This window comes from Trichechus manatus, unplaced genomic scaffold (assembly GCF_000243295.1).
Source record: "Trichechus manatus latirostris isolate Lorelei unplaced genomic scaffold, TriManLat1.0 scaffold00268, whole genome shotgun sequence".
NCBI classification, from domain to species: domain Eukaryota; kingdom Metazoa; phylum Chordata; class Mammalia; order Sirenia; family Trichechidae; genus Trichechus; species Trichechus manatus.
In genome coordinates, this window is record NW_004444204.1 from 508467 (window position 1) to 530296 (window position 21830).

At 50.2% G+C, this 21830-nt stretch overlaps 2 protein-coding genes across 5 annotated transcripts; both read right to left on the minus strand.

Moving 5' to 3' along the window:
- Window positions 1–245: 245 nt before the first annotated feature.
- On the minus strand, window positions 246–9027 carry MMP14 (matrix metallopeptidase 14). Of its 3 annotated transcripts, none has more exons than XM_012559560.1 (10): window positions 8701–9027; window positions 4522–4670; window positions 4098–4220; window positions 3412–3719; window positions 2708–2869; window positions 2235–2395; window positions 1921–2059; window positions 1641–1791; window positions 993–1108; window positions 246–580 (listed from the first exon to the last, which is right to left on the minus strand). In XM_012559560.1, the coding sequence occupies exons 1-10, from the start codon at window positions 8806–8808 to the stop codon at window positions 246–248; spliced, it is 1752 nt and encodes a 583-aa protein (XP_012415014.1). In that variant the 5' UTR covers window positions 8809–9027. The 3 variants fall into 3 exon arrangements, with proteins under 3 accessions (XP_012415014.1, XP_004389990.1, XP_023580668.1); XM_004389933.1 differs by having other exon boundaries at window positions 2235–2391; window positions 2704–2869; window positions 8701–8808; XM_023724900.1 differs by lacking the exon at window positions 8701–9027 and adding an exon at window positions 2471–2523 and having other exon boundaries at window positions 2235–2391; window positions 2703–2869; window positions 4522–4644.
- A 2508-nt stretch (window positions 9028–11535) lies between these two features.
- Window positions 11536–14446, minus strand: MRPL52 (mitochondrial ribosomal protein L52). 2 transcript variants are annotated; one of them, XM_023724911.1, is made up of 5 exons: window positions 14381–14446; window positions 14215–14275; window positions 14071–14138; window positions 12074–12138; window positions 11536–11709 (listed from the first exon to the last, which is right to left on the minus strand). In XM_023724911.1, the coding sequence occupies exons 1-5, from the start codon at window positions 14406–14408 to the stop codon at window positions 11557–11559; spliced, it is 375 nt and encodes a 124-aa protein (XP_023580679.1). In that variant the 5' UTR covers window positions 14409–14446; the 3' UTR covers window positions 11536–11556. The 2 variants fall into 2 exon arrangements, with proteins under 2 accessions (XP_023580679.1, XP_023580680.1); XM_023724912.1 differs by having other exon boundaries at window positions 14215–14272; window positions 14381–14445.
- Window positions 14447–21830: the final 7384 nt, after the last annotated feature.

Sequence of the window (21830 nt, forward strand, 5' to 3'; positions counted from 1 at the left end):
AAGGCCCCCCCCGCTCAGCCCCCAAGGGACCCTTCTAGGAAAGAAGTGACACCAGGGGTGAGGGTGGGAGAGGCCAGTCTGAGGACAGAGAGAAGAAAGCAGTCAGGGGAAGGGGATTAGGGTATAGGGGGGTTGTGGGGAGGGAGCTTGGGACGGGTGGGAGCAGCCCACCCACCACCACCTGCTGCCACTGGCCTTTAGAGGCAAAGTCCTTGTGGTAGGAGTGGGCGGGCCAGTGGTGGGGGTCAGACCTTGTCCAGCAGGGAGCGCTGGCAATACAGCAGTTGCTTGGGGGTCCCATGGCGTCTGAAGAAGAAGACGGCAAGGCCCACTGCCAGCACCAGAAGCAGCAGCAGCACAGGCAGCACCACAGCGGCCGCGCTTACTGCTCCACTGCCCTCCTCGTCCACCTCGATGATGATCACTTCCGTCTCCTCCTCAGTCCCCTCATCCGGCCGGCTCCCAGACGACGGGCAGCCCATCCAGTCCCGCAGGGCTGACTTGGGGTAGCCCGGCTCCACCTTTAGCTTCTGGTTGTTGAATTTCCAGTATTTGTTCCCCTTGTAGAAATAAGTGAAGACTGCAGGGGATCAACAAGAAGGCGGCCAAGAAGACAATAGATGGGGGCAGGGTCCAGGAGAGAAGCCAAAGAGAGGAGAGGGGCAGAAAGAAAATCTATTAATGTGAGCACCAGCCAAGTTAATTTCTTAACCTCTCTGAGTGTCAGTTTCTTCAGCTGTGAAACGAGGATGACTATAGTGCCAGGTTGGAAGAATGGTGGGGATGAAAGGTGTCATGCATGTACAGCACTGAGCACAATACCTGGCACATGGTGAGGGCTCCACTATTATTTATTATCATCATTATTTTCCACACGATACTCTCAGTCTTTCCTCCAGCTCTTCCTGAACTCCCTAATCCCATTCTCCCCTCACGGACATCTCCTCTTGCCCCTCTCACCTTCATCGGACATCTCCTCTTGCCCCTCTCACCTTCATCGCTGCCCATGAATGACCCCCTGGGTGACTCAGGAATTCCTTCCCAGACTTTGATGTTTTTGGGGTACTCGCTGTCCACTGCCCTGAGCTCCTCGTTGAAACGGTAGTACCTGGGAGAGGGGGAGGGAAGTGGTTGCACACTAGGCATGTCCTCTCAGGACAGTGGGCCCTAGGACTGAATTCACCAGTGGGAGAAGGGTGGCTGTGGAGAGGGTGGGGGACAGGGGTCTTGAGTAATGAGAGCCTGCAGCTGAAAGAGGCGGAAGATGGGGGTGGGAAGGAGGGCCCAGGCAGTTAAGGAGTCACCAGCAGCCCTTAATAACAGTGCCTGGCTGCTGGGATGGAGGCACAGGGCTGGGGGCAGGAGGCGTCAAATGACCAGGTCTGAAATGGTGACCCGGTCACATCCTACTCACTCAGCACCCATTGGAAACTGCCTGTTGTTAGGCAGCAACAGAGGGTCAGCCAGCCAGCTCCTTCTCCAGGGAAATATCTCAGGGGTGAAGTGGATCTTCCTCCAAAATTGAGGGAAACGTGTGTGTGCGCGCGCGCGTGTGTGTGTGTGTGTGTGTGTGGTGGGGGAGGGGGCTCTGAGGAGGGAAGGGGTAAAGGGGTTCTGGGGTTAAGGGCTTGATGTTTTACTTGTTTCCCCGGAAGAAGTAGGTCTTTCCGTTGGGCATCCAGAAGAGAGCGGCATCGATTTTGTCGGTAGGCAGTCCTCGGCCCAACTCCTTAATGTGCTTGGGGTAGCCAGGTTCCAGGGAAGCTTCGTCAAACACCCAATGCTTGTCTCCTGGTAGGACAGAGAAGGGTAGGATCTGGAGTCAACTTGGGCTCTAGGGTCTTTGGAGAAGTCAACTAGAATCAACTCCTCTAGGGAGACTCTCCCCAACCCCAAAGACCGAGGGGGATGCCTGGTTACCTCTGAAAAAGACAAACTTGCCATCCTTCCTCTCATAGGCAGTGTTGACAGATGCAGGCAAGCCCCGCCAGAACTGGCCAATGGGCATTGGGTAACCATCCATTACTTGGTTATTCCTCACCCGCCAAAACCAACGCTCCTAGAAGCCAATCAGAGCAGGAAGAAGAGTACATTATCTTCTGTAGCTCAGTCTCCAAAGCTCCTCCAGTCCTTGTGCCTTGATTTTAGTTTAGTCCTCCTGTTGCTGTTTCGACCCAGCCTCCCGACCACAGAGCCCTCATCCCCCAAACCAACCCACTTCTTCCTCCTCTCACCTTGAAGACAAACATCTCCCCTCGGAGCACGGCCACAGTGTCAAAGTTCCCGTCACAGATGTTGGGTCCGTAAGTGGGATTTTTGGGCTTATCAGGGACAGAGGGCCGGGAGGTTGTCCTCGGTTGAGGGGGCATCTTGGTAGGGGACCCTGACTTACTACCTGGAGAGAAAACACAAAGGCATTTCAGACTTAGTAGCAGACTGGGAGGGAAGAACAGACAGATGGGCAGACAACACCCTTGGAAAGGTGGGGATGGGCCTCTGGGGGAAGCTGAGGCAATCAGCAGGGAAAAGATAGAAAACTGGGGTCAAAAATGGGAGCTGAAGGAATTAGGGTCAGGTTGGATGGCAGGAGGAGACTATGCAGGATCAGGAGACAAGCATGGCAGAGGAAAAAACTGCACAGACCAGAGAAACCAGGTAGGTACAAGGAGCAGAGAGAAAGGAGCAGGTGTGAGGGTAGATTACTTGCCATAAAGCTGCTGGATGCCCCGGCGGTCATCATCGGGCAGCACAAAGTTCTCTGTGTCCATCCACTGGTAAAAGGGTGCCATGATGGCTGAGGGGTCATTGGAATGCTCAAGGCCCAGGGCATGGCCCAGCTCATGCACAGCCACCAGGAAGATGTCATTCCCTGGAGGGGGTAGGGATGGTTACGACGGCCTTGCCTGGGTCCCCTTCCTCACGTTCCCTGCTTTCCTACCAGAGGCTTCAGTTTTACTCTCAAGCCTGCCTGCCACATTTCCACCCAAGTAACCAAATCCTGAGGTTCAGCTCACAATTGGCAATAAAGCACAAAGCCAGTCAGCAACCTCCTCGGGGTGGAGATGAGCGAGTGCTCTGGAGCGGGATCTCAGGAAGATATGTGTTAAGGGAAGCTGAGGCCCAGAGAGGGCGTCAGTTTCTCTCAGGAGCTAGCCATGACATTTGCCTGGAAAAGTGGGTAATAAGGATGCTTTGAAGTCTTTGTCTGGGAAGTCAGTTAGTAGGTGAGAGAATGGACCAGACATAAGTAGCTCAAGACAGGATCCCTGTTTTGATTAGAAGTCAGACCAGGAGACCACTGTGGTTTCTTCTAGCCCTGAGACTTTGGGGTCTGAGGTTTTAAGAACAGGGAGGAGAACCCCCCTACAGATGATCGCAGGCTCTCCCTGGAGTTAGAGTCCCAGGGCTCACCATTGAGATCCTCATTCCGGACAGTCCAGGGCTCGGCAGAGTCAAAGTGGGTGTCCCCTCCAATGTTGGGGCCCGGGAAGTAGGCGTGGGCCAGGAAGCCGCCCTCGCCATCGAAGGGTGTGCTGTCGCCATGGAAGCCCTCGGCAAAGAAGATCATGATGTCGGCCTGCTTCTCATGGCCCTCACGGATGTAGGCATAGGGCACCTCGCGGAAGCGCAGCGGTGTGGCACTCTCCCACACGCGGAATGCCTTGCGAATGGCCTCGAATGTGGCATACTCGCCCACCTTGGGGGTGTAATTCTGGATGCTGAGGTCCAGCCACGTGAGGAGAGGATGGGGGTGTTAGGATAGCAAGGGCCAAAATTCTTCTTCCCTGAACTCTCCTGGGTCTGACTGAACTGCCCCGCCACCTTTGCCTGACCCAGCTTTTTCTTGGGGCTTCATGATGCCTCTGTCTCATGAACTGTGGGCCTGGGGGACCCCCAGGCTTTGCTCTCTGGCCCTAAGGTGCACCCCCCACTGGCTGCATTTTTCACCAGGGTTACAACCATTTTCTTCCCCACTCCCAAGGATACTTTCCCAGAACAGACGTGAGGGGACAAGGAGGTTCTGTGCCCCTGTGTAAGCACAGCTGATAAGGAAGGGTAACCAGATGTGAGAAAGGTGGCTTGCCTGTTGGACTCACCAGAAAGTAATCTCATTATGTTGCCATTTGAGGCCCTGGATGGCATAGCGCTTCCTTCGGACATTGGCCTTGATCTCAGCCCCAAACTTGTCTGGAACACCACAGCGGGGGCGCCGCATGGCCCTGAGGTGGGTTGAGGATTGGGGTCAGTAGGTGGTATGAAAGAGAAAGGTTCCAGGGGAGAGGGGGAACACTGGGGACCAGGGTCAGTGTGGGGTGAGGTTCATTGGGTACAGGGGTAGGGTCATTGTGGAGAAAGGCCAAGGTCATGAGGCTAGGGTGAATATGAGAGGGTCAAGATCAGCATGTGGGGATGGGCTCTGGAGGGCAGGAGCCAGGCATTCAGGTAGCAACATCCCTGGTCCTTGTGTGTATGTCAGTGGGTGCTGGGGCAGAAGAATTCCTGTCAAGGTCTAGCACTTACTTCATGGTGTCTGCATCGGCCTTGCCTGTCACTCGCAAACCATAGAACCTCTGCATGGCAGCGATGGCAGCTGAGAGTGACTGGGGTGAGCGCTGTGTGTGAGTACGCAGGTCCCCAGGGGGCAGGTAGCCATACTGCTGCAGCCAGCCCTGTAGGAAAGGGGTCTGCCTTAGAGCATCCCCACCTGGCCCACGGGGAGCCTCTGCCTCCCCCAGCCTGGCCCTGGCAGGGGGATAGGGGACTCCCAGGCTGGACCTGAGCTCTGGCTGCAGGCCCCAGCATGGTTTACTTCGTGGAGCTTGGGCTCAAACAGGGGTAGGGAGCCACAAGCTCTGGACTTTGGCTGTAGCTCTCTTGAGGTTAGGTGCCCTGATGGTTTAATAGAGAGTTCTAGGCTGTCTTCTCAGAACTGTGATTCCTTCCAGCACTTTTCTCTTCTGTGTCAGTGTTCTTGCAAATACAACATGTCCCATGTGGGAAAGGGCTGTGCCCGTGGTAGAGGGCAAGCAGACAGGGGCAGGCTTGGAGTCTGCCGGGCTCCACTTTTGGGCCTGGCATGAAGCCTTTCTGGGACAGGGGTGCCCGTGGCTCTAGGACCCTCACAGCTGAGACCTTTTAAGAAAGGAGGGAAGCTAGGGCTGAGGCTGGATGCTGACATGGGAAGTTGGAGCCTTTGGAGTTGGCAAGAGGTGTGATTCAGCCTGAACTGGGATCCTGCCACTGTCCCCATCCAAGCAGCATCTGACCGAAGGCTGATGAGACTAAAGGCCTGTTTAAGGTTTTTAGTACACCAGAGAAGGAGTGGCAGATAGGGGGTGATGGAGGCTTGAAAACTGTATTTTATTTCAGGTATGTTGTAAATTGTTCATAATATAAAGGCTGGCATATTGCTTTCAATTAAAGTTGGGTTTTTGGTGTTTGACTGAAAGGTACGCACATCGCAAAGACCTATGAAGGAAAAAGTCAGTCTTTATTGTAAGAACAATTGAGTATTTTCCTAAAGCCTTAAAAGTAAAACGAGCCAGACTGCATATGGAATATGAGGATATTTGGCTTCTCTGATGGGGAGACACTACCCAGACAGCTCTGGTCCCTGCTGCTGCTTTGCCTTCTGAAGGAGCCCAGAGTGGGGCTGCAGGTTGCCTAGGATAGAGTATGCAGTGTAGACTGCTCTCAGGTGCTTTGTCTCCCATTCTTCCTGCCCAGGGTCAGGAGAATGGATTTCCATGAGGCCCTGTACCTCCAGGCCCTGGGTATCAGAGCAGTGCCCTCGCACTGAGGCTGGGGGTGATTCAGGAGCAGCTGACTGGGGACCTGAGCCTGCAGGGGGAGGAATTGCAACACAGTTCTGGGAAGTGATCCCCCAAGGCTGATGGGAGTTAGGGCCTGGGCTGTAAACAGCCCAGCCTTTTCCCAGACAACAGGCCTGGCCTGAACAGCCCTTGTACCGTTGGGCTCTGAGAGCCCCTCCTCATGGGTACAGAAGGGAGTGAAGTTTAACTTCTGGCATTCCAGAGGGGAGCTAAACAGGGTACTCCCAGTCCCGGGCTGCTCTCCAGGAGCTGTGGGCTTGCCCTGACCTGTGCTGGCTGATGCCACAACCATTGCCCATGGAAGTCCTGTTATAGCCTGTGCCCAAGTATGCAGGAAACTCCCTTTGCCCCAGCCTCATCTGTAGGGTAGGCACACTCCAGGCCTGTGACCCCCTGGCGGGAGAGCAGCTTTGGGGAAGGATGGGAGTAACCTACTCCTAGAACTAAGTTAGTAGGACTGAGGCCAGTCCCCCTCAACTCTGAGAGCAAAGCTGAAGGGAATCTTCTAGGGCAGGCTGACAGAAGGGAGGTGGCAGAGAGGTGGGGAGAACCCACATCCAGGAGGACCTCTGGGATAAATCCCTCTCCCTGATGAATCTTTCAAGAAGATACCCCATTGCCATCAAGTCGATTCTGACTCATAGCGACCCTACAGGACAGAGTAGAACTGACTTATAGGGTTTCCAAGGAGCAGCTGGTAGATTCGAACTGCTGACCCTTTGGTTAGCAGCCGATCGATCTCTTAACCACTGGTAGGCAGGTCTAAACATTCACACCCACAACCTCCACCCCACACCCTATAGAGAGAAATAGAGGTTAGTCAAGAAAAGAACTTCCCTAGAGTCAAGAGAGCCACAGGCCTGGAAGGCAAGTGTATCCATCCCTCTTCTCCTCCCAGGCCCAGGCTTTCTTCCCTCCACCTCACAGGGGCAGGCTCTGAGCAAAGCAGGAACCACAGAGAAGACTATGAGGTCCGAACCACAGAAGAGAGGACTCTGTGTCTGCGGCTGGGTGGGGGAAGTGCTGAGCACCAGACAGGCCAAAGTGGGGGGGAGGGTAGTCCTGGAGCTGTTGCAGGACTGTGGGGAGCCTGGTAGGAGGGACGCACTGCCTGAGGTCTGGGGCACCCCACCACTCCCTCCAGATTGGCCTGGAGAGGGAGCAACTATTTTGGGTCAAAGAACTCAGTCTGCTGGCTTTGTCTTGAGAAATGATGGGTGCAGGGTAAAGTCAAGGGAACCCCTCTGAGCTCTGGCGCAGGGGTCCTGGCAGGGTTGGGGGATCTTTGGCAATACAGCATGCCCTCGGTCTTAGCCTCTGGGCCTCCTCCTCCCTTCCTCTGCCTCCCACTCTTCCATGGCCCAGGAGCAAATGGTGGTTCTGGCACTGGGACTGCCCATGACCCACTTTAAACAGAGCCAGGGCTGCCGCCCCTCCCCTAGGGGGCCTGGCGGGGCAGGGGAGGGAAGGCAGGCAGGGCGGGGGAAGTTGGCAGTGGGCAGCCCCTAGATACCCAGGCTCCTTTTGTTAGGCGCTCTCCTTTTCGGGCCTCAGATGAAGACTCAAGTCAGTCGGATTTACCCTCAGCCCCTAGGCAGATTTGCACTCTCCCGGGTCTCTGAGCTCTCCACTGTGTGTCCTCCACCTCAACTACTAGAGGCACACTTTTCCACTGAGCCCCAGATCCCTTCAGGGACAGAAAGAGCGTGTTCTTCTTCCTGGAGAAGTTTCCTGCGGAGTGGGACCTGGACGGGAGGAAGCCAAGTCCAGATCCCCTCCCCCTTCGCTGGCCCTTCCTGGCCCCTCCCGACCGCACCCAGGCTCTCGCCGGGCAGAGTGGGTTGGGACGGCCCAAAATAAGAAACTGATAAAATCCGTCTCCCACCTTCACCCCAAAATAAGAGAGAGAGAGAGCAAAAACCTCTCAGACAACTCCCACGCGGCTTCCTCCCGGGCCCGGTGGGCCAGCGCCAGGGCAGGGGTGGGGGTGGGGGTCGCCAGAGTCAGTCGAGGGATGTGCTGGCAACCTGGGCCAGGCCCTCTCCCTACTCCCCGTAGAATGCCCCCAGTCTTCCTGCAGTTAACACGGAAAAACAATTAACAACAATAAAAAAGGGCCTGAAGGCGCCGACGGGGGGAGGAGGAGCTGGCCCAGCCGAGCCCTCGGCTCACAACTAGAGCTTTGTGTGTACGGAAAGGCGGCCAGGGGCCCGGCCCGCGACCCTCGACGCCAGGGCGCCGGGCCAGGTACAAGCAGGGCTGGGGGACGGGACCGCTCCGCGCCGTCCACCTCCGACCCCACCTGGCGGAGGATGCGTGCGCGGGGGTGCTGGGGAGGCGGGAAGGGGCTGCCGAGACGTGGGGGGCCAGGAGAGCCTCCGCGCCCTCCGTCCGGGACCTCTCTTCCCTGGCCGCCGAGGCACCCGCGGAGGGCCCGCGGGCTGTAGAGGGCTGGAGAGCTGGAAAGTTGAAGAAACAACGAACTCGCAAATGACAAGAAACGGGGACAGCTCGGGGTTTGAGCGGATTCCAAATATTTATCTGGCTCCCAACTAGTTTCAGAGCTGAGCTCAGAGCCCAGGGGAATTGGGGGATGATGGTCTATCTCAGCTGTAAAGTTCTTCTAAGCAAAGGAAGGAATGGGAAGGAAAGTCTGGGAGGGGTGAGGATGCAAGCAGGCAAAAGTTGGACCGACTTGCAAGTTAGGAGATGAGGAAAGAAAGAAAAAGGGAGGGGGAATCCTGCAGACCGGAGCAGCCGAGACCCCGAGAGCCCTCCTTTCCGAATGGGGGTTGTCCCCTGGAGACCCCCGGGCTCATCTCCCCGGCAGGCGCGACTCCGGGAAGGGCCGGAGGAGCTCACTTACTTCGGGGCTGAAGCTGCTGCTTTGGGCCGAGCCGATGGAGGCTAGCGCGGTGCCGAGCGTGAACAGGGGGAGGAGCAGCCTGCGAGCAGGTCGTGGGGAGGGAGACATGGTCTGCGGCCGTCGGGGCAGCTGAGCCGTTCGGGCTCCGCAGCGGGGCCCACGCCCTGGGGTCGCGCCGACTCTCCCTCGGGGCGCCTTTGTCTTCAGGAGGCAGTGAATTTGGATTCTTAGAGCGCTGTTGGCTTGGAGAAGAGGGGATTGTTCTTCAAAGTGCCTGTTTGCTCTTCTCTTTTTCGTTTTTTGATCTTTCTTCTGCTTAGTCGGCGAACTGGGTCGGGAGCCCTCTCTTGCTCTCTCCTCAGGTCCCTCCCTTCTCCCGCAGCCTCTCCCCCGCCCCCGCCCCAATGCCCTCCTTTCCTGGTGGGGACGTGGTTGTTTCAAACTGAATCCAATTACAGCCAAGAGCTGGAGGAAAAAAAAAAGAAAGCAGTCCTAAGTTGCCTTTCTGTGGTGCAGGCTGCCATCTGCAGGGGTTGAGGCCATGGCCGGGAGCAGGGGGCTATGGGGGGACCCAGGGGACGGGATGTGGGAGGCTTTCTCCTCCTAAGCATATTTTGGGTGGCTAGATTCCGCTGGTATTCAGCGTTTGTCTCACTTCAGGGTGGGAAGTATGGCGAGGCTCAGCAGCTGGGGCTAACAAGGAGCTCAGGGTCTGGGATGGGAGGGGAAAAAGGGGATCTCCAGGAGACCTGGGTTGGGGAAAAGGGCCAGTTTAGTAGCAGCTGAGGGGGTTGTCTGCTGGTACCTGTGCCAAGACCAACTCAAAACTTTTGTCCCCTATAATAGAAAACCATCTCCCTCCCTCCCTTGCCAAAAAAAGAAATAACAAAACCCAACTACCCCAACATTAAACCCCACAAGCACACTGGATCTGAAGGATCTGTCCTTGTAGGAAGACAAATGTGGTCCCTTTATTATTACTGTTTGCAATCTGGCTGCTCCTTGAATTAGGGGACTGGCTGGGGAGGAAACGGGTAAAAGCACATCAAATCTGGGGAAAAGCAAATCAAGTTTGGTGAAATTGTTAGGAGAAAGGTATTGGCTGTTAGGACTCTGGGGCTTAGTTTTTACCTATACACTGGAAAAGGAGGCAATTAATTCCTTAAAGAGTAAAAGCTCCTCCTTCAGGACCGACTAGACATCAAGAACAAAAGGTGGAGGTATGCAGGGAATGGGGAGGGTAACTAAAGCTGATGGTGGGAAAGAGAGACAGATAAGAGGTTGAGAAGTAGATCTGGAAAAGCAGCACAACGGAAGCAGGAAAAGTGTGGGAGACAGACAACTCGATCATCAGCAAAATCTAAGATCCAAGAATTGCGTTTGGTCAGCGAGAGAGTAAGGAGGGGAGCAGAGGGAGGGAAAGAAAGCAAGGAAGGAATAGAAGAGACTGGACAGAAATTAGGTCAGACAAGGTCCAGAAATCCTAGGGATCCAGGAACTATCACATATTTGTGGCAGAAGAATGGAAGAAAAGTCAGAATCCATGGGAGGAGCCATGATCAATAAAATGGCAGACTCCCCAGGTTCCTGGGCAGCCATCCCACAGTGACTGTTTGAGGGCTGAGCATTTCTAGTGCTCCCTATGTAAACTGGGGTGGGGAGGGGTGGGCAGATCCCTCTCCAGCCAACCTCTGGAATTGTCAGAACCATGGAGACCTCAGGACCCAGCTCAAGCAGAACATTCAATAGGCAAGTCTGGTTCTTACCTTGTTAGCCTTCCAGTGGGGATATCCTCCTGGGTCACGTATCTGAACTTTACGAAAACTGGTACCAGTTTCTTGCCAAGAAATGGACCTCAGCCGAAAGCTTTTTTCACCACAACATTCATTAAATGTCTAATTGCACATCGCCTGAGCGGTGTATGGGCTGTGGTAACAGGCTTGAGTGCCTGGCTAAAACCAGGGAAACTGCTGCTCCCTTTTCATGTTCTCAGAGGAGCTCCAACTCATACTCAGGCCAGTCCTACGGCCTGAAGAGGGATGAAAATCCCAGAGCAAGATTCAGCTGAACTGGAATGGAGCCAGGGTAAGCGCACTGAGCCGTTAGTGATCTTACAGCCTGTTCTTCCTGGCATCCAAGCTCTTGCTCTGAAAACAGGTGGGAAACATAAAGGCTCCCTTCTGTCTGGGATAAGACATCTAGAAAAGATACCAACGGTCATTGCAGAATTGCTCACAAAGCCAAAAGGTGGAAACAACCTAAAAGCCCATCAGCAGATGGTTAAACAAAATATGGTAGATAGGTGGAATATTATTCAGTCATAAAGAGAAATGAAGTCCCAATACATGCTATAACATGAATGAACCTTGAAAACATACTGAGTGAATCAAACGGACAAATATTATATGATATATGACCTCATTTGTATGAAATAGGCAATGTATAGAGACCAAAGCTTATGGTGCAGCGGTTAAGAACTTGGCTGCTAACCAAAAGTCAACAGTTTGAATCCACCAGCCGCTCCTTGGAAACCCTTCGGGGGAGTTCTATTCTATCCTATAGGGTCACTATGAGTCAGAATCGACTCAACAGCAACAGGTTTGGTTTTGGTTTGGGGTAGAAGGGAGGGAGAAAGAGGAAGCCACTGCTTAGGGGGCACTGAGTTTCTGTTAATGGTCGTGGAACTTGGAAAAGGATAGTGGTAATGACTGTACAACATGATAAATGTCATAATCACTGTCACTGAATTGTACACGTAAAAACTGTTGAATCGGTAATTGTTTTGTTATATGTATTTTTACCACAATTTTAAAAAAAAGAAAGAGAACAGTGGGAGAACAGGGTAAGAGTTGCTTTTTATTGACTTGGAAGTGGGCTCTGCAGTGAAGCCCGTTTGGGCTTAAGAGCATTTTTCTGCCTCTTTTCTTCTTCCTGCAACTTCTGCTGCCGCCTGTACTGCCATGCCTGTAATCCAGCTTCCATTTCCTGTGACAGCAATACAACTCGTCTCTGAAACAGACAGGAAAACAGTGTGGATAACATCTGGGGCTTGAGCTCTGCACCATACATCCTTTCACTCACAGATCAAAGTCATAGGTTTCAGCTGGAAAATTACACTGCTGACTAGGGAAGGGGTGGGACCGTGTCCTGGGTCTGGAAGTAGGAGAGGAAGGCAGCAAAACATGGGGCAGAACGTCTACTGCTTGTTTCTGCCCTAGAGGTGCCCCACTCTCTTCCTCCCTTTTCTGTTAAAGCCTGTGTGTGAGGGACACATATTAGTGTAGGTGCTGACAGAGCTCAAGACAAATTATGATTTAAATTTTCCTTCTCTGATTACACACAGGTAGCCCTGCTGGTTTCTCTAATCACTTACTGCAAACTTCTCCCTTTGGGCTTTTCTCAGAAGTTGGCCTTTCATTAGGGGAGCAGGACCACCATCTGCAGATAGAAGTGAGAGAAAAGGCAAGTGCTAAGATATGGCCTGCAGCACCTTGTGCAAACACTGTGATAGGAATCAGGGAAGAACCAATCTCTAGCCCCTTTCTTCTATTTCACACTATTGTAGGCAATTTTTCTATGACAGGCCCACCAAGAATAAGTTCCTAGACATGTTCACACTCTATTTCACCCTTTAGCTTGGAGACATCAAGGTCTTCTGCAATGCTGCATCTGTTTTATCTTCAGAAATCCTCCACTCAAGTGATCTGATCACTGTTCTACTCACTGTGAGTCTTTGCACTAAATTCCACCCCACTCCATAATGAAATGCCCTTCTCCTTTCCTTCCAGCCAAATCCTCATTTTTAGGCCCAGCTCAAGACCTAACTTTCTCAGAAACACTTCTCTAACTTTTTCAACCCGTTCTGAAAGAAGTACATATGGATCATTTAATATTCGTCTATTTGCCTTGGGACATTTCTTGTACTATTGTTTTTAGTGTACTTAGGCATCTCAAATTGTTTTGGAAACGGGCAGAGTACTAAAGTATTATTTACTTTAAAAAATGCCCATGTTTTGTTTTCCCAGGCAAGTTACTTTGGATCTGGGATTATATCTTTCTTTAGCTGTTCACAGTATAGTGCAGACACATAGGTACCTAATAAATACTCCATAAATACCTGCTGACTTGCTGAAAAGATGCAGTATCTGACCTCAAGTAGTTTATAATGGAGATGGGGAGAAAGGATACCTACCTTCTACAGAGAAACAAACAAACAGAAAATAATATAGAGAAAACTCTGCTCAAAAGTTTGAAGGCAAGATAGATGAGAGGTATTATTTATCAAGAAATGGAACCAATATTGCATATGCCAGGTGCTTTACATTTGTTGTTTTATCTGATTCTTACAAGAACCATATGAAATAGATATTTTTCTTCTTTCACAGATGAGGAAACTGATAATCAGATAAAATTAAGTAATTTGCCCAAGACCGCAAAGTTAGCAAGTAGGGAAGCTTGCGTTAAAAATCAGGTTTGTATAACTCCAGAGTCTTTCCAATATTCCACTAACCACAAGGAGATCCTAGGCTTTCTACAGTTAAATAACAAGTTGAAAATATCTTCACCATCCTCCTCAGTCATCAATATCTGATTAAGCGGGATCTGTAGCCTATAAAACCTAATAGGGTATCTATACTCAGGTATTTGTGCTGTGAAGGGGGTCTGGCCCCTGCCCAGTTCTAGTCCTGGCTTTGCTACAATCTAGCTGTGTGATTACAGGCATTTCATTTCTGCAGGCTTCAATTTCCCTACTTGTAAAGTCCTACATAGAGAGTGGGTAGTGGTTTCAACTTCTCTAAGGCCCCTTCTAGGGCCAATATCCCTTTTCTCCTCCTTCCTCTTCTCTGCCTCCCTCCCTCCCTCTCTTATCTCCTTTTTTCTTTTTCTTAAGTAAAGGGGAAATACTTTCCTGAAGGGAGCCTGCCATCCTCAATCTTCACCCTTCTACTTCTCTTAGACGCTCATTTAGGAACTTTCAAAGAGATCTCTGTGCATTTGGTACCAAACTCTCAACAATGTACTCACCACACCAAAGGGCAGTGCTTCCTAACTTTTAAAAAACCATGTTCCCTTTTGAGAAAGGTGAAAGTCTTGTCACCCTCTCCCACTCCGGGGAGCCCCGAATCAGAATTATATTCCGCTTATCGCCACAAGCCACGAGGATCTATCCTGCCTAGCTTTACTTTCCGTAGTCGCAGTTTAATTTACAAAATAAATAAGGCTTCTTCACCTAAACTCTGTCTTCCAAATATAAAGTTAAATTCGTTTTCCACTCAGACCTCCCCACCTTGACACCCCCAGGCCCTCTCCGTCCAGGGGCGTTCCCTTTGGGTGAAAATTTCCAAACTAAAGTGTTAGATCGGCGCTTACCCGCGTACGACCAGTCTGGCAGCTCAGTAAGAGGTCCGCAGCCGGACGGGTTGGCAGCCAGACCTTGCCTGGAGGGAGAAAAACTGTCTGGTAAGGGCACGGCACGGCTCCTGGGCCCTCAGCTCACCGACCCCCTCAACTCACTGGAGCCGCCACTGGCTGCCCGCCCGAGCCGCCGAGCTGCAGTGCAGTCTCCGGACACCTACTGGGAAACGGGGCAGAGTCAGAGGAGAGCCTCACAGCCAGGCTGAGGGGTCCCCGGCCCGCCCCACCGCTGGCTCCGGAGCCCAAAAACCCCATTCCCACTCACTCCAAAGAAAAGCTACCAAAACAGCCATGCTAAGGCGAAGGGGCCGGAAATGGGCGTGGCTTCGAAGGCACGCGAGACGCTGCGGAGGAAGCCGGAAGCCGCCATCTTGGACATGGTTTTCAAGTTACGGGTCCCGCCATCTTGGGTCGTCGTACGGAAATGAAGGACAAAACTGCGTTTTGCTCATGCATCTCCTCAGTGGAAGTCGTGTCCTCCTAGACTGAACCGTGAAAGAACTGTCCTCGCGTCCTCTAGTCCTTTGAAATTTATAATAAGGTCTCAGAGGAGTTACAGCTACATTACTTCATTCTGCAGTGTCCTGCATCACTGTTAGTCACATATTTTTCCAAGACTAAGTGGCCAAATCTAGAGTGAATCAGAAAACTCGGGTTTAAATTCACACCTATTTATCCAACAAAATTTATTGAAGAAGTTCTACGTGACAAGTGTTGTATTCGGCACAGGAGATTCTATGGAGAGCAAAAAGAAATATCTCTATCTCGATACAGCTTTCAATCTAGAGAGAAGACAATAATCAGATGACCACACACATTAATGTAACCTGACAGCTGAGATGAGTGCTGGGAAGGAAAGAGACGTGGTGCCTGTAGGCATATAATGGGGACTTAATTTAGAATAGGCAGTCACAGAAGACTTCCTTGAAGAAGGAGTGTTGGAGCTGAGATATGATTCCAGTTTTATAAGAGCTACTACCACACACTGCCAACTATACTCCTTCTTGTGAGGTAGGTACAGGTAGTAACTGACGTATGATGAGGTTCCAAGTCGGTTCTGATGTTAAGTCCAAAACATTCTTTTTTTTCAGTTTTCATTATTATTGCCTTTTATTATCAGTATCTTTATAAATCCGATCTTTATTTGTCTTTGGGGGTTGGAAACATTACATATAAACTTACAGATATATTTTAATACGAACCAAAACCAAACCAGTTGCAGTCAATTCCAGCTCATAGGGACCCTATAGGACGGAGGAGAGCTGCCCTATAGGGTTTGCAAGGCTGTAATCTTTACTGAAGCAGACTGCCATTTCTTTTCCGGAGGGGCTGCTGGTGGATTTCAACTGCCAACTTTCCGGTTAGCGGCTGAGCACTTAACCACTGCACCACCAGGGCTCCTTTAATACATACATAACAAAGAAAAATACACAAATCATAAAAATTTACTCCTACGATAAGAGTTGGACAACACTGGCATTTTGTCAGTTGCGATTATAACTCCACTTGTGGAAGGCTCTGGATCATCTGGATTATCCCTGGGAAAAGGGATGGCGTTTCTAGTCAGAAAATTAGTGAGAGTTGTCTGTGTGGTCCTTTTCTTGTTTTCTTCATATATTTCATGGTAACATCTCACTGCTTCCTGAATCTGCCTGTCAACTTTAGCAACATGATCAGAGTTTGGGTCCATGTTTTCAAGCAACTGAAGCCCCTGATTTAGTTTAGAAAACGAAATCTATATGGCAGTGTTTTGAACAGTAAATCATGAAATTGAACATACGTGAGTGAACATCTGAGAATGATCACATCAGCAAATTATGCACTGTAACACTGTATGTAGTACATAATACTAACGATAAGATGTACAAAACAAAATGGATGGTCGTAAGTGAGGTTCGTCGTAACTCAAATACATCATAAATTGGGGACTACCTGTATTAGTAAGTGACAAACCCAGATATGTGAATCCTTCCCTCCTTTTTATCACTTACTATTCAGTACTGCCTTGGGGAAGTCATTTATCTTTAATTTCTTCATTAAAAAAAAAAAAAGCTTAGTATAGTGCCTATATGAAAACATCTTAAAACTGATAATGTGAAAGTACTTTATAAAAGGTGACACTCCTACAAAAGTGCCCAGTACTGTGTGCTATGATAGACACTCAAACACATGCTGGGGGGGACAGGACCTGAGGGAGTGGTGTAATGGCCTGTCTGGAAGTTTATCATTTCCTTCTGCAAGACTGGGAAGGTTTTCCACAGGAGGTGTCTCTGAGCTGTGCTTTGAAGAGGGGAAGGGTGGCTCCTGGTTTGAGAAGTAAAAGCAGTTATTTTGATAACAGTAAGAATGGTATAGGCCAGGGCTAAATCAGAAGAGGGGAATGGAACAAAAGAAACTTGGCTAGAAGCCAAAAAATGGACAGGGGCGGGGGGACAAGGAAAATAAGACAAAAGAGTACCATTTCTATCTTACATTCATACACTTCATGCTTCATTTTTACATAACAAAACACTTCCACATAAATGATTTCATTTGATTTTTATAATTAACCTGTAAAGTAGATAAGACAGGTCAGGAAACAATCATTTTACAAATTGCTTGTAGTTTTCAGAGATCAGAGAACTGAACCAAAAGTTGGGTGCTGATTTATTATTTTATAGTTAGTGATAGAATAAAGGCTGAGTGACACTTTCCCCAAGGCTGTCTCCATGAGCCTTTGGCTGGTGCTGAGATAGACAGCTGAAAGTAGACAGCACTGGAATCTCATTAAATAGTTTACCGTTGGGGAATTGAGTGGTAGAAGCCACAGGCTCAAAGAATAACCGAAGTGTCAATGTTCAGGATTGAGAGGAAGGATGACAGGCTGGCTCTACCACTTGTACTACATAAAGGAGTTAAACAAGAAACACTCCATTTTCTAGTAGCTCGCACAATAGAGGAACACCATTGATTTGCAAAATTATAGAAAAGAGTACATGTAAGTCAGAGACGAAAGGACAAATATTGAATGATCTCACTTACAAGAAATACCTAGAATAGACAATTGTATAGAGATCAAAATTTAATAGTGGTTACCGGGGTGGAAGGGAGGGGATAAGGGGGAATCACTGTTCAGGAAGCAATGAGTTTCTGTTTATGGTGATGGAAACTTTGGTAATGGATATTGGTGATGGTTGTACAACATGATTAATGTAACTGATGTCACAACTTTACACATGAAAGATGTTGAATTGGCCAATGTTGTGTTATAAAACAATAAAAAAAGTAAATGCAGATTAAAAAATGAAAAGGACGTGCATTAAGGTGAGCAAATAATGTGGACAATATGAACTCCACATATAGACGTAAACACATGCAATCATTTAATGGCTGTAGGAGCCAGAGCCGGAGGACTTCGGGGGCAGGATGGGAAATTTGTTCAGAGCTGGGAAGTCTGGGAGGAAGACAAGTTCAGGCTTTGACGTGGTTATTGTGATGTGGCAGGGGGACAATCTATGGGTTGTAAACAGCAGGAAATAATGGGTTGAGATTTTGAGAGAGAGACAAAGACAGAAGGAGGGGGGAGAAGGAAAGAGAGAGCAAGCTAACAGCTAACATCATGAATATTCTCTGGGACCTCATGGGGAGGGGGTCAGGCACCTGGACAGCGCTTCTCGATGATATCAGCCTCATAAGCCATAGTAAAGCAGCTTCGTCATCCCAAACTAGATGCCTTTCAACCTCTGTACTTCATCTGGCAAAGGCTGAAGTTAAAAGCAATGAGAAGCACCAGGAGTCTTTGCTTCATGTCTTTCCTCTTGGATTCTGACAGCCCAAGCCAACAGGAGAGGACCACTTTGCTGGTGTTCCTTCTGGCCACAAAGCTATTGAAATTCCTTTGCTTTTCAAGGGCATCATGACCTGTATTTGGTTTTAACTTTTCATTATTCACTCACATTTTTGTTTAATATGTTTATTTAAATATCCTTTTGTCCTGTCAGGCCTGTATTTATAGAGTTGCTTTTGTACAAGTGCTTTGTTCTGGGAAATTAGGTGCTTTTTAACTGTTGTGATGAATAACAATGGAGAAAGAACTTAAGTGAAGCTTACTCTGGGTAATTAATTCCATCTTGTTTTCTAGCCTCTTCCCCTTTTTTGCATGCTGTGACCAAATTCTAGGGCTGAAGTTGTGGAGAGAAGGGAGAACGATTTGGGTACATTCTTTCATGTCTTTTACATTCTTCCAAGTCTTCCTCCTCAGGACTGCTCAAAGATCAAATCACTGTACCACTCCGTGTAAGAAGTGTGGAAATTGACAGTTATAAACCACCCACACACATGCATACATGGCTTTGCATATTATTTCCTTTTTACTTATATAATTTATTGTAATGCATTCCTCTTCTTTTCCCAGAGCTGTCAAATCCCTTCTTAATCAGTACTGGCTAAATTCTATGTTAAATGACCTGGCTTCAAGGTGGGTAAATTATGACCTTAGGCTACACGCTTCTTTCTTGCTTGGCGGCTGGGAAGTCCCTTATTAAGATGTGTGCCTTTCCACTAGGCTGGTCTTGAAGGTGGGTGGCTGTGAATCTTGAAGGTAGTCTACTGTGAATCTCTGCAGAGTGGCAATCTGGGCTTTAAAAAATGTCAAAGCTAAGTTGTCCAAAAGGTATAAAAAAAGGTAATTGTATTATTTGAAAGTCATCTTTTTAGCCTTAAAACGTGCGGAAGCATCTCTTGATCCCTTTTCTTGAACTATAGCCCAGGATCTCTCTCTTTTCGCAGGGTCCACTCTGCCGCCAAGGCTCCTCAGATGAAAGGTGCTTTGGGGCCCTGCTTCCCGGGCACACTGGTCCAGACATTTTTTTGTTAAGCGCTGCCGCCTGGCGGTGGCTTGGCCGCTCGACACATCCGTCCCGGCCTGCTGGAGACCACTTTCTTCAATTTGGGATCTCCAAGCTGATGCAACAGCTCTCTCAAGGGGGCGGAGAGTTGGGAACCCGGGGTGGAGGAGATGTCCTTCCGGAAGACCCCTCCTTTGGCTCCAAGCAGGCCCCACCCACCCTACCCCCCCGTCGCCATGGGACCTCCCAGTGTAGGGTCCCTTCCGAGTTGGAGCCTAGCGTCCGGGGACTGGAGGCAGGGGTTGCTAGGGCTTGGGGCTCCCGCCCAGACCCCCGTCGGGCCACCAGCTCGAGCTGGATTGGGAGGGAGGGAAGTTGACGCTGAGCGTTCCTGGGGCGGAGGACGCGTCACTAAGGGTATCCGCAGTCATGTTTGAGTCCCGGGCAGCGCGGCTGTGCTGGAGCGAGGAGGGGCAGGGGAGCGGGTTGTGGGGCCTCTCGGTTCTCGACCTTTGGGCCTTTCGCCAACATCCACCACAACCCCCTTTGTTAGCGCGGGCGGGGGCTGCTTGGCCAGGTGGAGGGGTCGGAGAGTCGCCGGGTGGAGTAGGGTCGCGGCCGGTCAAGGCAGAGAATGGTTCGGCCCAGGCAGATAGACCTCGACGACCTTCAGAGGGGATTTGAGAGCGTGCGTTGGCTAGGGTCGGGGTTTGGAAAGGCGAGATCCTGGGCCTGGGGACCCGAAACCAAGGGCCATGGGGAAGAAGAGAAACGGGAAATACAGGGAAACGGCTGGGCGATGTGAAGGTGCTGGGCCCCAGGAAAGCGAGAGTGAAGGTGGGGTGGGGGGGAGAGTGGGAGAAAGGGGCAAAGGTGAGCGCCGCTGCGGGCTGGGCGGGGGCAGAGGAGGGCCCGGGAACCCGGAATAGAAAGGGGGAAGGGCAGGCCCGCGAGGATCGGGGGAGGAGAGCTGGGGCAAGGGAGGGTGGGAGAGGAAGTGGGCCGGGGTGGGAAGATGCGGGGTCCGAGAAGCGTTCACGCCTTAGGGGCTTGAGGCTTGAACCCACCTGCATATGCTGGAGTCTGAGCTCTCGCCTCCCTTTGCCTCTCCTCTGCCCTTTCACCCTTTTCTGCCAGAGCACCTGGCTTTTCGTCTACACAGGCCGGTCACCTGGGCCTGGGTTTGGGACACAGCGGCTGAGAGCCTTCCAGTTGGGGGAGTGGGGGTTAGATAATTTTTTTTTCTTATTTTTTTTCCATAACTGATTCAAAAAGGGCCACTTCAAACCCTTATGTGCCTCTCAGTAAAACTGTGAAAATCATACACTCCTCCCTCCCTTCGACTCAACACTAGCAAAAAGCAGAAGTACTTCAGAATACTCTTTGCTTAGGAGCCAGAAGAGCAGCACAAGGGGGCCTGGAGGGCATGTGCAAGGATATTCCAGGGAGCCCACCCAGTTAGGAAATCAGTTTAGGAGAGACAACATTGTTCTTTCACTCATTTCTTCATCCAGCAAATATTTATTGACGGTCTTCATCTACTGGGCATTGGGGATCCAGTAGTGAATAAAGTTCTTCCAATGCTTACGTTCTAGTGGGGGAGGTAGACAATAAGCAAATAAATAAATTCCAGGTGGTAGTAAGCACCCATGAGGAAAAGTCAAGCATGCTGAAGGCTTAGAAATTGATGGAGGGAAGAAGTTGCTCTTTCAGAAACTCCTCAGGAAGACCTTTGTAATAGGGCGGTGTTTGAGCACAGAATTGAGTGGAATGAGGGAATGAACAATACCATGGGGAAGAATGTCCCAGTCAGGCTCTGAGGTGGGAACGTGCTTGATGGTGGCTATGACTAGGAGGCAGGCCAGTGTGGCTGGAGGGGAGTGAGCAGAGAGGAGGAGCCAGTGCCAACAGGAGCAGCTTCAGGTCTGTCTTCCTAGGACTCCCCTCACAGGTTGGACCTGACCACAGAAGTGGATTAAGGGGCAGGCCAGCTGGGCAGTAGCCTGTGCCCAACGAGGCTCTAAATTATCCTTGGAATAATTCAGACATTTGGTGCCAAGTGAACTCTGATTTCTGTCTTGGTGAAATATAAGTTGGCTCCCGCCCACTGACATAGACAGAATCCTTGACTCCTTACCTGGACCACTTATCTCTGGTGTAATTTTATAACATGCAGGTGCAAGTTGCAGGGTGAAGCCTCAAGATCAGCCAGCTGACAGTTGCCTAAAGGCAGCAGTCCAGCTGGAGTTCTGAAAATACATAATGCACCATGAAGTGCTGCTTGCTGAGAATGAGAAATTTATGCTATTGTCTACTTGTTAAATGGTTTAATATGCCTACTAAGAAGTTGTCTGCTTCAGATGCATTCATGTAATAATCCCAAATTTTGAATATAAAGCGGCTTACAGTTGTGATTCTGAGAAAACCAGTTTTTTCCCCGACTTCCGCTAAGTAAACGTTGAACAAATATTTAAATAATACTGGTTTGAAGGGGTGGCAACTCATTAGCCTGTCCAGGGTACCCACAGCTTGCTGTGGCCCTAGTTGGCTCTTACCTGTTGACATAGGCATCACCCGAACCAACTGGGGATCTGCAATGTGAGTGGGCTTGCTTGGTGTTTGGGTGTGCGCTTGACTGTATCCCCACAGGTGGTCTTCCTTGGCATGTATTACCTTACATAGATGCCAAAATGGCACAGAAATTCTTGGGGTGGGACTGCACAGTTCCATTGTTCTAACCATGGGATCATATGCCCCCCAGCAGGACTAAGGATAGTACGCGAGTGAGACATGAGTAGGAAGAAGAATGAGGGGAGAGGGAAGTTGTAATGGGCATCAGAAGTGAACTGTAAATCACTGGGAAAAGCTGACAGGCTAAGTAAATGTAGG